A 14424-nucleotide genomic window follows, 5' to 3' on the forward strand; every position below is an offset into this window, starting at 1 on the left:
GATGGGTCACACAAGCATTTCTTAAGCATTCTCCATTCTGAACTGATTGCATTTTCCTAGTATCATTCCAGTGAGCCAAACTATGCCATCTACTTTACCTACTATGAGATCATTCCATTCCATATCCCAACAAATTGGTACACTTAAGTATTTGTATGAGTTGATCCATACTAGTTGTGACTCATTGATATTGTAGTCATAGGGCACTAATTTTTTCCCAATTTTGTGTAGTGCACAGTTTTATGTTTCATTACTTATAAAGCAAGTTGTCAATTTTTCGTTTCACCACCAACTACAACATCTTGGCTTATATTGTTAATTTTCCTACCTGGAGTTTCCATTGTTTGATTTTACTTTCAGTATTGTTACCTTGTGACCTCTCTGATATCAATTTCTAACAATACACCTTGGTGCTTATTTTGTAATGCACTCTTCTTACATGGTACCCTAAAAACATCTATTGGGCTTATTATCAGTGAGTGGAACAACAACTCAATAAGAGTCTGGTGCAAAGAACATAACGTCTTTCGCTATTCAATTCTAAACCCTACACCCTCTTCTCTATTCATAAAAAAGCATTCTCTTATTCTTTTTTATTATTAATGTCTAGTCATGCTTGTTAATCTGCATTACCTTGCTACAACCTTTGTTCTCTTTGGAAACATATAATTTCAGACTCATGAATAAAAGCAATAATGTTAACACTTTGAACACTAATTTAGAGTAAACTGGTGAAGGATCCTGGATCCTCCCCTGCACCACCGGCTTTCCTAAACTGTGCATATTTACTGTCCCCTCACCCTCCACCCAACTGTTTCTGCCCCCACTGTCCTATCACTCCTCCCAATTCATGTCCTGTCACCCTCATTATGCACTGTTCTCTACCAACACACCCAACCATCTATTTCCCTTTCTGCTCCTGTCCTTCTCCACTCCTCCCATCCCCCCCCCCCCCCCCCCCCCCCGCACCACCGCCATCTTTGCTTTGTTATGCTAATTAGTGCTATTCTGATCAGATGAAGCGCCATCTGTTGGATAGTTTTTGAACTTTTGTATTTTTTTGGTTCTAATAAAACCCCATGTTATTACAAGCATGTGTGTCGACTTGTACCTCTCTATCTACATTATTCCATGCTTTATTCAGTTTTCAAATTTATACTGACTTTTTGATCACCTGGTATATTAGAATTCACTGTAGTTGTACGATAAACAAGCTCAACTCTTAAAACTTCTACAGTAATATGGCTGTGGTACTCAGCTGCAGTCAGTGCATTAACATCCATACGTATATTGTTATGTTGTGGAATATTTCTGTATCTTGATTCCTAGTTTTTCTTTCTTTTTATGACACATTAAAGCACTGGTGTAAGGTTGTTCTTGTTTATTGGTGGAAGGGTGTCGGGGAGGGAGCAGTTCAGGTGAGGAGCTGCATTAATTATTTATTGACTCTCACATAGACAATTCCTCATAAAATTCAACTTTCCAGATGAACTATCATCGCCAATATAAGAAGAGTGGAATATGCTATGAAATTGGATACTTGAATGTTGTAGATTTCGTTAAAAACCTTTATTTGGCCAAGATCACTTTGTAGAAAACAATATATTGTCCAAATAAGTAAAATCTACAACATTCAAGTTCATGGATTTCTGTTTGTTCTAAGTCAGGTAATTGTAAAATTATATGCCCTTGCACTTAGACAGAAAGAATCAGCATTGACTCTACTAATTTTTCTCCTCACACATTCTCTGTTGTTCTTTCTTCGGTAGTGGAGGGCAAGATGTGGACCTGCCTCTAAAGAGAGCCATAGAGCAGATGGTGGTAAAATGGGGAACTCAGGTCAAAGAAATACTAAACCAGAACTCAAGCTCTGTATTTGAGAAAACACTCCACCCTGCACCTAGCGAAGGTATGCGAACAATTTTATTGATTCTTATTCTACAATGGGTCTCATTAAGCATACACACAATCAAAATTTATGCAAGAAAACATGTTTGAAAAGGAAATTTTGACTGTCATGTGCAATACAAGTAGATTTTTAATTGATGCAGCCAAGTAGTGCAGTTGAGTAATAATTAAATATGGATTTCAGAAATTGATTTCTGGAATGCTCGTCTTAAAAACCTTGAAAGTATCTACCACCAGCTGAGAGACCCACGCGTAGCCAAAATGGCATCAATTTTGGAATTGACAGAAAGTGTGTACTGCAAGAACTACAAAGAGCTATTCATTAATGTATTTGAAGGTATGTATTTAGAATAGTACAGTGAATGTTTTCATCAGTTTTTGATAAATAGACATTACTATCAAGTACAGAAATCAGAAAAAAATCCTGGTTTGAAATATTTGTATTTTTGTTCCACATATAGCCCAAATTTGTTGAAACCATTAGTAATTGTGAGAATCTGTTATGTTGTTTCTGAAGTTCATTAGTAATAAACACCATATACTGCTGATGAAAAACTCTCAGGTTGAAACACATGACATGTTGTACTCATCATCTACTGATGAAGTGCTGGGAAGGTGCAAATGTTTAACTGTGTTTCAACATGCACTCACTGTCACCTGCTTCACATGCAGCAGGGAGTTTTATGAACAAATCGAGTAGCCATGGGGCCCCATTGGCCCCTATGACTGCCAGTCTGTATAGGGAACACTTTGAGCAGGTGGTACTTCAAACAACCTGACTCAAACTCAAACATTTTGGATACATTCATGATATATTTGTAATATGGGAATGTGGTAACAGGACAGACAGACACCGAATAAGTTCCTGAATCACTTAAGTAACTTCCACCAAAATGTTAACAGCAGAACTAGGAGACAGTCCACGATTCACTTCCACACAACTCTGTTCCACATGTACATTCTCTGAAATTTCTTTCTCAAGTTAAAACCTACGTATGGTACTCATAATCTATTTTGCCAAGGAATGCTCTCTTTTTCTTTTCCTTCTGCCCTCATCCCTCCCCACTCCCCCACCCTCTCTCTTTCCCTCAGCCCTTCCCCCTCACTCCCTGTCCCTTGCTCTCTCTTTCAGCGCAGTCTTCTGACTGGTTTCATATGGCCAACATCATTATCTCAGGATAATGCTTATGACCATGGTCCTCAGCTGTTTCTTGGTTTCTTAGAAATATTCCAATCCAGTCTCTGTCTTCTCCTAATTTTTTGCATCTATGGCCCCATATGGTACCATAGAAGCTCTACCTAGATGTCTTAACACATATCCTGTCAACCAGTCCCTTCTTATGGATAGTGTTTTCCTCATATTCCTTTCCTTGCCAGTTTTTTGGAAAATCTAGTTTATTATCTAATCAGTCCACTTAATTATTATTATCCTCGTGCAACACCACACCTCAAGCACTTTGATTTTCTTATCTTCCCATTTTTGTACAGTCCCTGATTCACTTCAACACAACACTGTGTTCCAGACGTACATTCTCTGAAATTTCTTTCTCAATTTAAATGCCATTTTTGGCAGTAATAAACTATTTTGCCAAGGAACGCTCTCTTTTCCTTTGTCGTCTGCTTCTAATGTCCTCCGTGCTTCACCCACTGTGTGTTATTTTGCTTCTACGGTAAGCAGAATTCCTTCACTTTATTATGTAGTCCCTGGAACCGCTCTCAATCCAGATTTTACATCAGCTGAGCAGGCCAGCTAGGAAATAGGTTTCCTTTAGTGGGAAGCTGCTGAACACTTACTCAAGATCTTAGACTTTTTAACACAATCTTTGTTACAGCAAAAGCTTTCATTCCTTGGTATCCAAAAGATATATACTGATAAAACTTCAACTCAGTTGCTCTGTAAATACAAGGTCTGTTCATAAAATTCCAGAAATTTGTCCACAAAATTTTTCTAACTTGTGTTTTACATATTGGTAATGGTTTCCTTCAAAATACTCTCCTCCACAACTGATACATTGTTCCCAAAGCTGTTTTCATTTCCAGAAGTAGCTTTGGTATACCTCTTGCTGGATTGTGCGAAGACCCATATGTGAATTCTCTTGTATCTCATCTATCGTTGCAAATCTTCGTCCTTTCTACGGGGTTTTCAACTTTGGAAATAAAAAAAAGTCTGCAGGGTCCAGGTCTAGAGACTACGGAGGATGAGGCAGCACAGCAATTTTGTTTTTTGTGCAATAGACATGCACCATCAGGAATACATGTGTGAGTGCATTATCATGATACAAGAGCCATTAATTTTCTCACCACATTTCAGGCATTTCTTTCTAACATTTTCTCACAGGCACGTCCCGATAATACCATTGATTAAGAGTTTGTCCCTGTGCCACGAATTCATGGTGAACTAATCCTTTGAGAGATGTCGAAGGGTGTCCTGAATGAGGGTCATCTTAAACTTCCATCTGGCCATTTTTAAACCATGTGAACCACTTGTAACGCCAAGTACAGCTTAAGCACTCATCACCATAGGCTTCCTGAATCATTTGGTGTGTCTCTGTAAAGGTTTTCTTGAGTTTCAGACAAAATTCAATGCAGATGCATTACACCTCTAACTGTGACATCTCGAAATTTGCAAACTGTGTGACACGACATTCTACTCAGTGCAGCACTGAAAAATAACTAACAGACGTGCAACAATGGAACTTCTGGCAGCTACACATTAAAGACAGGCATGTGCAAGGATGCCAGCTGCATTTCTCTCCAACACACCATTGGCACAAAATTACAAATGTTGCAGAATTTTTTGAACAGATCTTGTACGTTATTCTCTAAAATCCAGAACATGCAAGAACAAGCCCAGCAGAAATAATATTGATGTAAAACAGAATGATACAATCAATTGGGAACTATTAACCAGCAGCTACACCTTAAAAGAGTTTCATTCAACTCCTTGCACATCAAACAATATAAGACATTACAACACTAAAATAAATCTCAGAGTCCTTACCCATAAAATGAAGTTATTAAAGGAAATTATAAAGTATTCATCAGAAATTTTTATCTTTAACCCTCTACTACACATGCAAACATTTTACCTCGAACACAGGCATGTGGACTGAGAGTCCACATTTCATTTTACACCATGTTGGTGAACAATTTTAATATTATGGTTAGGAAGTATTTGAACCTGAATATTGTAAATAAAGCACTGCATTCATAAACATAATATGTTTGAGAAACAGTAATGTAAATAAACACTGTTAAGTCATAATTTACATTCAGGGCAATAAGATTTACTTCAGTCACTTAAATTAATGTTCATTCTGTTTTTCACTGTTTTTATGCATGAAAACTAACCAACAGCTATTGTCAGAAAAATTGTTCAAAATAATGGTTCTTTACAGCCTTGCTGTCAGTTTCAGGCAAATCATTCACAGTGGTTGCTATTTTCTCTGCACTCACTGCACAGGTACACTGCGACGTGTTCCAGGCACCCAAATTTACTGCGCACATTGCAAGAAACTCTTGTTGGTCTCTTTTTGTTCCTATCACAGAAGAAACATCTTCCTTGACAAGTTGCTTGTGGTGCTGTTGGAGAAAATCCAGCTTTTGGGAATCCCAAAATTTCTTTTTAGGTAGTCTTTTTCTGGGAATGGTTGAGTTTGAATTGCTCTTGTAGATTACATATCCATTGATTCCAGCAATATTCAGGAGAGGGAAGAAACTATAAAAGGCCATCTTCTGGTAATACTTGTCACAAAGCATGTACTTTTTATCTCATCAACTTTATCCACACCAGATTTGGTACCATTATAAAAAGTTATGATTTCTGGCTTTGAATACTTTGAATCATTGTCAATACTGTCATTATCATGTAAATTAGAGTGTTCAAGAACAAACTTGCTTTTCTTTGACATATATGAAATGACTGTTACATTTTTCCTGAATGCAAAAATGCTGATTCCCAAAGAACGGTTATTTGAGGTCATAAATGGAAGAATTTCACATACAAATTGTTCCTACCATTGTCAGTTTGTCATTTTCCAACAAGTCAGCTGCAAGTGGAATTGATGTCAAACAATTATCACGTGTTATATTTCTACCAGGTTTGAATATGCATCTACATCTGCATCTGCCCCTAAACAGATACTCCACAAGCTACCAAATGGTGCATGGCAGAGGGTACCCTGTACCATTACTGGTCATTCTCCCTCCCCATTCTGCTTGCAAATAGAGTGAGGGCAACTGTCTGTACAACTCAGTATGAACCTTAATTTCTCATATCTTTGTGGTCCTTATGCACGATGTATGTTGGCAGCTGTAGAATCAGCTTCAGATACCTGTTCTCTAAATTTTCTCAATAGTGTTTCTCGAAAAGAGCATTGCCTTCCCTCCAGGGATTCCCATTTGAGTTCCCAAATCATGTCAGTAACATGTGTTGTTCAAACTTACCAGTAACAAATCTAGCAGCCCGCCTCTGAATTGCTGCAGTGTCTTCCTTCAGTCTGACCTGCTACAGATCCCAGACACTTGAGCAGTACTTGAGAATGGGTCTCACCAGCAACCTGTATGCGGTCTCCTTTACAGGTGAACCACTCTTTCCTAGAATTCTCCCAATAGACAGAAGTTGACCATTTGCCTTCCCTACCACAGTTTCCACATGCTCGTTCCACCTCATATAGTGTTTGAATGTTATGCCCAAATATTTAAACAACTTGGCTGAGTCAATCAGGACATTAGTAATACTGTATCCAAACATTATGGGTTTGTCGTCCTACTCATTTGCACTAAATTACATTTCTCCGCATTTAGTGCTAGCTGCCATTCATCAACCTGTTGGAAATTTTGTCTAAGTCATCTTGTATCTTCTTACAGTCATTCAGCTTCGACATCTCACCCTGCACCATGGCATCATCAGCAAACAATCACAGATTGCTGCCCACCCTGTTCACCAAATCATTTATGTATATAGAGAACAACAGCACTCCTATCACATTTTCCTGGGGCACTCCTGACAATACCCTTATCTCTGATGAACACTTGCCATCAAGGACAACACTCTGGATTCTATTCTGTAAGAAGTCTTTGAGCCACTCACATACCTGTGAACTTATTCTTTATGCTTAAACCTTCATTAACAGCCTACAGTGGGGCACCATGTCAAATGATTTCCGGAAGTCTAGAAGTATGGAAACTGTCCTTTGCCCCTTAGCCATGGTTCTCAGTACAACATGTGAGAAAAGGGCAAGCTGAGTTCTGCATGAGTGATGCTTTCTAAATCTATGCTGATTCATGGATATAAGCTTCTTAGTCTCAAACAAATTGTTAATAGCAGTCCACACGTGAATGGGGAACGCTCCAAATGCTTATGCTTTTGCTACTAGGATTAATAACAGAACGAAAGGAGTTCAACTGCGAGAAGACGACCTCAGCTTTTTCTCCCAGCAGGAAAGACATCTCTCCGTTTTGGGTGCTGCATGCACATGTTTTGAGGCATCAAGGGATCACAAATTTAGTATTGGAGGGCACCGTGGAGGGTAAAAATCATAGAGGGAGACCAAGAGATGAATACACTAAGCAGATTCAGAAGGATGTAGGTTGCAGTAGGTACTGGAAGATGAAGAAGCTTGCACAGGATAGAGTAGCATGGAGAGCTGCATCAAACCAGTCTCAGGACTGAAGACCACAACAACAACAACAACAGTCTCAAACTGAGAATGTGTTGAAGGATTCTGCAGCAAACAGAAGTTAGGGATAGTGGTCTGTAATTTTGCAGGTCCATTCTTTTACCTTTCTCATACATTGGAAGCACCTTTGCTCTTTGCCAGTTGCTTGGGACTTTGTGCTGGGTGAGAGATTCATGAGAAATCCAAGCTACATAAGGGCCAATGCTGTAGAGTATGCTTTGTAAAATCAAACTGGGATTCCATCTGGATCTGGTGATTTATTTGTTCTGAAATCTTCGAATTGTTTCTCTATGCCATGTATGCTTATTTGTATGTTGTCCATACAGGAATCTGTCTGATGGTCAAATGGCAGCATATCTGTATGGTTCTCCTGTGTGAACGATTTTTGAATGTGAAATTCAAAACTTTGGCATTTCACCATTCTTTTGACAATAGCATGCAGTGTGTTGTCACAGAGATATGGCCCATCCTTCGGTTTTCCACAGTATGTTTCTAAATCACTAGTATAAAACATCTATGCAACTGTAAGTGCAAACATTTTTGTACCATATTTTGCTAGTTTTGATGGAATATATTTTACAAATCCACATCTGCCCCTGAATGCCTCCAGCATTTCATCCACTGTAACTAGTTCTGATGAACTGTAATATTTCTTGCAGTTCTCACTGAACTGATCGGTCAAGAATCAAACAGCATTAATTTGTCTGTGGTTTCTGAGGGCTCTGTTTCTGGTGTCATCAAATCTCGTAAATGTCAGCAAGAAATAAAATCAATTTATACCCATTGAAAGTCTGAAGTACTGCTCCACAGTACTATTTGCAATCCAGAGACCTTATAAATTTGTGTGTGATGTTGGTAGAACACCTACCAAGGAAATAAGTCCTGAATATGTCTTGATTTCTGTAATGTTGGTGTCTGCAGCATCCAAATCTGGAATGTTTAGAATGAATGTTAATTTTGAAAGTATTAGTCTAGCAAATAATTTCTTCTAAAATTTTATCTGTGAAGAAAAGCTGTAAACAAGCAATTGGACACTTAGCATTTTTGCTTCACCTTTGACTCCCATAAAATGCTTGAAAATATTATGTTGAGCTCTTCTTACACTCCTGTTTTAAATTAAAAGTCGATGGCTCCATTGCATATCATATTTCCCAAAATACAAGTCAGATTTGTTGATAGTATCAATTTCGTCCAAAGATTGCTCACTTTCAGAACTGTGATCACTTTCAATCTTCATTAGAGAACTCTTCATCCAACCATTTCAGCACTGCTCATCATCCACCATTGTTTTGAAAATAATAAAGAAACAAAACTTCTTTCAGTAATCAGTAATGATCAATGAAAATGTTCGTAACAGTACCACAGATAAGAAAAATAGATTTTCTAAACAAGGAAATAAATAAACAACATTTCTAAATGTTATTATTTATGTTTTGTAATATTACCAGGGAAAAACTGTCTTCCTTGTAATACAGCATCAAAAACTGATGGCATGCACGTGGACTGACATTCCACACCTCACCAATTTGCTGCTTCAGACAATAATGACTGTCTCAAATTGTTGCCAATGATTTGTTAAGGAAGAAGGGGAAATCTTGAATTTCTAATTTATTGTTGATGGGAAGTTAAAACCATGGACTCACATTCTTTGAATGCATGAAACAGAGTGTTAACAAATATCAGTAAGTGACTGTGGAAGGTCAGCTTAAACCACCATTTTAGTAATAATTTAAAGGAGATAACAAAATGACATAACTTCCAATCTAAGAACAGTATCTACATCTACATCTATACTTTTCAAACAACTGTGGGTTGCATGGCAGAGGATATGTCCCAGTGTACCAGTTATTAAGGTTTCCTCCTGTTCCATTCTAGTATGGAGTGCGGGAAGAATTATTGTTTGAATGCCTCAGTGCATGCAGTAATTATTCTAATCTTATCCTCATGATCCCTATGTGAGCAATACATAGGTTGTAGTGTATCCCTAAAGTAATCATTTAAAGCTGGTTCTTGAAACTTTGTTAATAGACTTTCTCAGGATAGTTTACATATGTCTTCAAGAGTCTGTTCAGTTCCCTCAGTATTTCTGTGACACTCTCCCACAAATTAAACAAACCTGTGACCATTCATGCTGCTATTCTCTGTATATGCTCAATATCCCTGTGTTAGTCCTTTCTGATACTGGTCCCATGCACATTAGCAATATTCTAGAACTGGTCGCATGAGTTATTTGTAAGGAATGTCTTTTGTAGACTGACTGCACTTCCCCAGTGTTCTACCAATAAACCGAAGTCTACTACCTGCTTTAACCATGATAGAACCTATGTGATCATTCCATTTCATATTCCTACAAAGTGTTACACCCAGGTATCTGCATGAGTTGGCAGATTCCAATAGTGACACATTGATATTATTGTCATAAGATACTACTTTTGTTTTCATTTTGTGAAGTGCACAATTTTACCTTTTTAGATCCAGTTGCCAATCTCTGCACCACATAGAAATCTCATTAAGATTTGACTGAACATTTACATCATTGTAGATAACTGCATCATCTGCAAAAAGCCTGATTTTACTATTAAAATTGTCTGCAAGGTCATTAATATACAATATGAACAGCAAGGATCCCAACACACTTCTTTGGGGCACACCCAAAGTTACTTCCACATCTGACGATGACTTACCTTGCAAGATAACAAGCTTTGTCCTTCCCACCAAAAAAAGCCCTCAATCCAGTCACAAATTTCACTTGGTATCCCACATATCGTACCTTCAGCAATAAGTATAGGTATGGTACTGAATCAGATGCTTTACAGAAATCAAGAAACATTGCATCTGCCTGGTCACCTGGATCAAAAGCTTCCAGTATGTCTTGTGAGAAAAGAGAAAGTTGAGTTTCACATGAACAATATTTTTGAAATGCGTGCTGTTTGGCATGGAGAAGGTCATTCTGTTCAAGATACCTCATTATGTTTGAACTCAGAATATTTTCTAAGATTCTACAACGCATAAATGTCAAGGATAATGGATGAAAGTTTTGTGGATCACTTCTGCTACCCTTCTTGTAGATGGGTGTGATCTGTGCCTTTTTCCAAGAACTGGGCACATTTTTTTGTTCGAGGGATCTATGATGGATATAGTTAAAAGAGGGCCTAACTCAGCGGCAAATTTTGTAGAGAATCTGACATGGATTCCCTAGGGGCCTGAAGCTTTGTTCAGTTTTAATAATTTCACCTGTTTCTCAACACTACTGCACTAATACTTATTTCATGTATCTTTTCAGTGGTATGAGGATTAAATTGGGACCAATCTCCTGGGTTTCCCTTTATAAAGTAACATTTGAAAATGGAGTTAAGCAATTCAGCTTTTACTTTGCTACCCTCAATTTCAGTTCCTGTCTCTTTTACTTGGGACTGAACACTCTCTTTGATGCCACTAACAGCCTTTACATACGACCAGAATTTCTTTGGATTCTGCAAAAGATCACTTGACAGTATTCTGCTATGATAGTCATTGAAGGCATCATGCATTGGTCTCTGGAGAGCCAAACACATTTCACTCAGCATCTCTCTATCTATAGTCCTACATTTTGTTTTAAACCTATTATTGAGTATTCTTTGTTTCTTTAGAAGTTTCTTTATGGTGACTGTATACCATGGAGGCTCCCTCCCATTATGAACTGTTCTACTGGGTACGTTTCTATCTAGTGCGTGCTCAACTATTGTTTTAAACCTGAACCAGAGCTCCCCTATATTCTCCTGACGTTCGCTGAAAATTATTTCCTCATTGAGATGTCACACTACTGATTTTTAATCTAGTTTTCTCAACATATATATCTTTCTGCTGTTTAAGCTGTCCTTTAGACTTTGATAGTTATTGTTGCCAAAACTGTGTCATGGTCACTGATACCAGTTTCAATGTGGACATCCTAAAAGATGTCAGCTCTTTTTGTTGCCATTAGATCCACTATATTTCCATCTTGAGCGGGGTTTCTAACTAACTGTTCTAGATAGTTTTCGGATCAGGCACTTAGTGAAGTTTCACAGGATGTCTTATCACACCCACCACCAACAAAACTGTAATTTTTCCCAATTAATTGTTGAATGATTAAAATCTCCACTGGTAGTTACAGTGTGATTGGGGAACTTATGTACAAGTGAAGTGAGGTGTTCTCTGAAGTTTCGGTTACATCAGGAGATGACTCTGTGGGACTATCCATTTTTTTGCCCACCCCTGATAATGAGTTTTTCCCAAACAATCTCAGATGCAGCTTCAAGTTCTATGTCAGTGGATTTGAGTTTTTTGTCAATGTGACAAATACACAACCTTCACTTCCCATTTCCCTATCCTTTTGATGTATATGTAAATTTTCCCCAAAAATCTCACTGCTGTCAATTTCAGGTTTCAACCAGCTTTCTGTATCTAGTATTATGTGAGCTTCACTACTTCTCATGAGCTCTTCACACTCTGGCACTTTATTATGAATGCTTTGTCAGTTTATAATTAGGATTTTAATACTCTCACCTGTGTGAGGCATTTCTTTCGATCTTGAACTGATACTTCTGAATTCTGTCATTATCTTGATTGGATGGAGAGTTGCCTAATCTAAAAAACATCTTGTGTGCACCCCATACATAGTCAGATACCTGAATAGCAGCCTCTGATGTGTAGTGCACACCTGTCCTATTTAGGGAAACCCTGCAGTCCTCAACCCTATGGCACAAGTCTAGAAAGTCACAGCCTAGTTTGTCACAGAGGCTTTGAAGTCTCTGGTTCAGTCCTTCCACTTGACTCAGAGCCAAAGGTCCATGATCAGTTCAGGGGACAATACTGCAAATTGTGAACATCATTGAAACTCCACAAGCAAGGCTGGTCTTCTCAACGTTCTTTTCCAGTCACTGGAATGACCCAAGAATGACTTTGGAGCCCAGACAATGGGCATCATTTGTTCCAGTGTGGGCCACAATCTGCAGCTCAACATGTTGAAGAGGCTGTTGTGTTTGCCTCCTGCTGACACTGGGCAAAACAAGCTTCCCAAAAACAGATGAAGTGAGTCCCACTGGCTCAGTTTGTTTCAGTTTCAATGAAAGACAGCATCTCAGTCATGTAGGTTAGGGGGATCGGTACAATGCCCTGAGTCCACCCTGGTCCACGTCCACCCTCTACTGGATGCCTATATCTACCATTGACATGCCACTTGCAGTCAGGTGGACTGATAATGACTGGTCCTTTACTTTCTGCAGAGGAGACAGGATCCACAGGAGAGGATAATACTTGAGGCACCTCTATTACAGGTATCATAGGTACATGACTCTCGGGAGCCCTTCCAACAGACTGATTCACAGCAGCTGCCAATCATGTGACGGTACTCAGGTCGATTTCCAGCTGCTTACGAACTTCAACCAACTCATCCCATGTTTGAAAACAGCGTTCACAGTGGGGCTGTGTTTTGGCTAGTGTATTGTATTACAAGTCAGTGAACAAATAACTTTAAATTAAACATACTGATTATCTTTTAATCTGTTGAGCTAAAAAAGGTGTTGATTCCATATAATAATTTAATGTAACAGTTATGAAAAGGATAGTTGCTACTCACCATATAGCAGAGATGCTGAGTTGCAGAGAGACACAACAAAAAGACTGTCACAAAATTAGCTTTTGCCCAGCAAGGCCTTTGTTAAAAACAGATGACACACACACACACACACACACACACACACACACACACACACACACACACGACCACAGTCTCTGGCAGCTGAAGTCAGATTATGAGCAGCAGCAGCAGCAGATAGGGGCAGCAGATAGGGGCAGGGGACAGTGAAAAGCTGCTGTGGAGCATGCAGGGACAAGGTGGAGTGACAGTAGGAGAGCTAGGTGCAGTCAGAAGGTTAGATGGTGGGCGGAGGTAGTGGAGAAAGAGAGAAGTAAAAGACTGAGTGCGTTGGTGGAATAGAGGGCTGTGTGGTGCTGGAATGGGAACAGGGAAGGCGCTAGACAGGTGAGGTCAATGACTAATGAAGGTTGGGGCCATGAGAGCTATGGTAAAGTAGGATATATTGGAGGGAGAGTTTCCACATTCCCACGTGTGCAAATCAGTAAAGCTGGTGTTGCTGGGAAGGATCCGTATGGCACAGGTTGTGAAGCAGTCATTGAAATGAAAAATTTCATGTTGGGCGGTGTGCTCGGCAACAGGGTGGTCCAGTTGTTTCTTGGCCACAGTTTGTCGGTGGCCATTCATACACACAGACAGCTTGTTGGTTGTCATGCCCACATAGAATGTAGCACAGTGGTTACAGTGTAGTTAGTAGATCACATGACTGGTTTCACAGGTAGCCCTGCCTTTGATAGGATAGGTGATGTTTGTAGCCAGACTGGAGTATGTGGTGGTGGGAGGGTGAATTGGATAGGTCTTGCATCTAGGGCTATTACAGGGGTATGAGCCGTGAGGTAAGGGGAGGGGTTGGGAACAGGGGTTGGGAACAGGGGTTGGGTAGGGATGGATGAGTATATAATGTAGGTTCGGTGGACAGTGGAATACCACTGTGGGAGGGGTGAGAACGATAATGGGCAGGATATTTCTTATTTCAGGACATGACAAGAGGTAGTTGAAACCCTTGGCAGAGAATGTAATTCAGTTGCTCCAGTAATGAGGGGAATGCTCCTCTGTGGCAGGACAGTGAGACTTTGGGAGGTGATGGGTGACTGGAAAGATGAGGCACAGGAAATTCGTTTTAGTACAAGGGCGAGAGGATAATTACAGTCTGTAAAGGGGCCTCAGTGAGACCTTTGGTATATTTCGAGAGGGAGTGCTCATCACTGAGAGAGCACTCAT

General features: G+C 39.3%; 1 protein-coding gene across 1 annotated transcript in view; it reads left to right on the forward strand.

Annotated features, from left to right (window-relative positions):
• LOC124803207 (dynein beta chain, ciliary-like) overlaps positions 1-14424 on the forward strand; it is a 187069-nt gene that overhangs the window by 41955 nt on the left and 130690 nt on the right. The window contains exons 3-4 of the mRNA XM_047264388.1: positions 1770-1909; positions 2093-2245. Of these exons, the coding sequence (XP_047120344.1) occupies positions 1770-1909; positions 2093-2245 (293 nt within the window). The remainder of the gene's footprint in view (positions 1-1769; positions 1910-2092; positions 2246-14424) is intronic.

This window comes from Schistocerca piceifrons, chromosome 6 (assembly GCF_021461385.2).
Source record: "Schistocerca piceifrons isolate TAMUIC-IGC-003096 chromosome 6, iqSchPice1.1, whole genome shotgun sequence".
In the NCBI taxonomy this organism is placed as follows: domain Eukaryota; kingdom Metazoa; phylum Arthropoda; class Insecta; order Orthoptera; family Acrididae; genus Schistocerca; species Schistocerca piceifrons.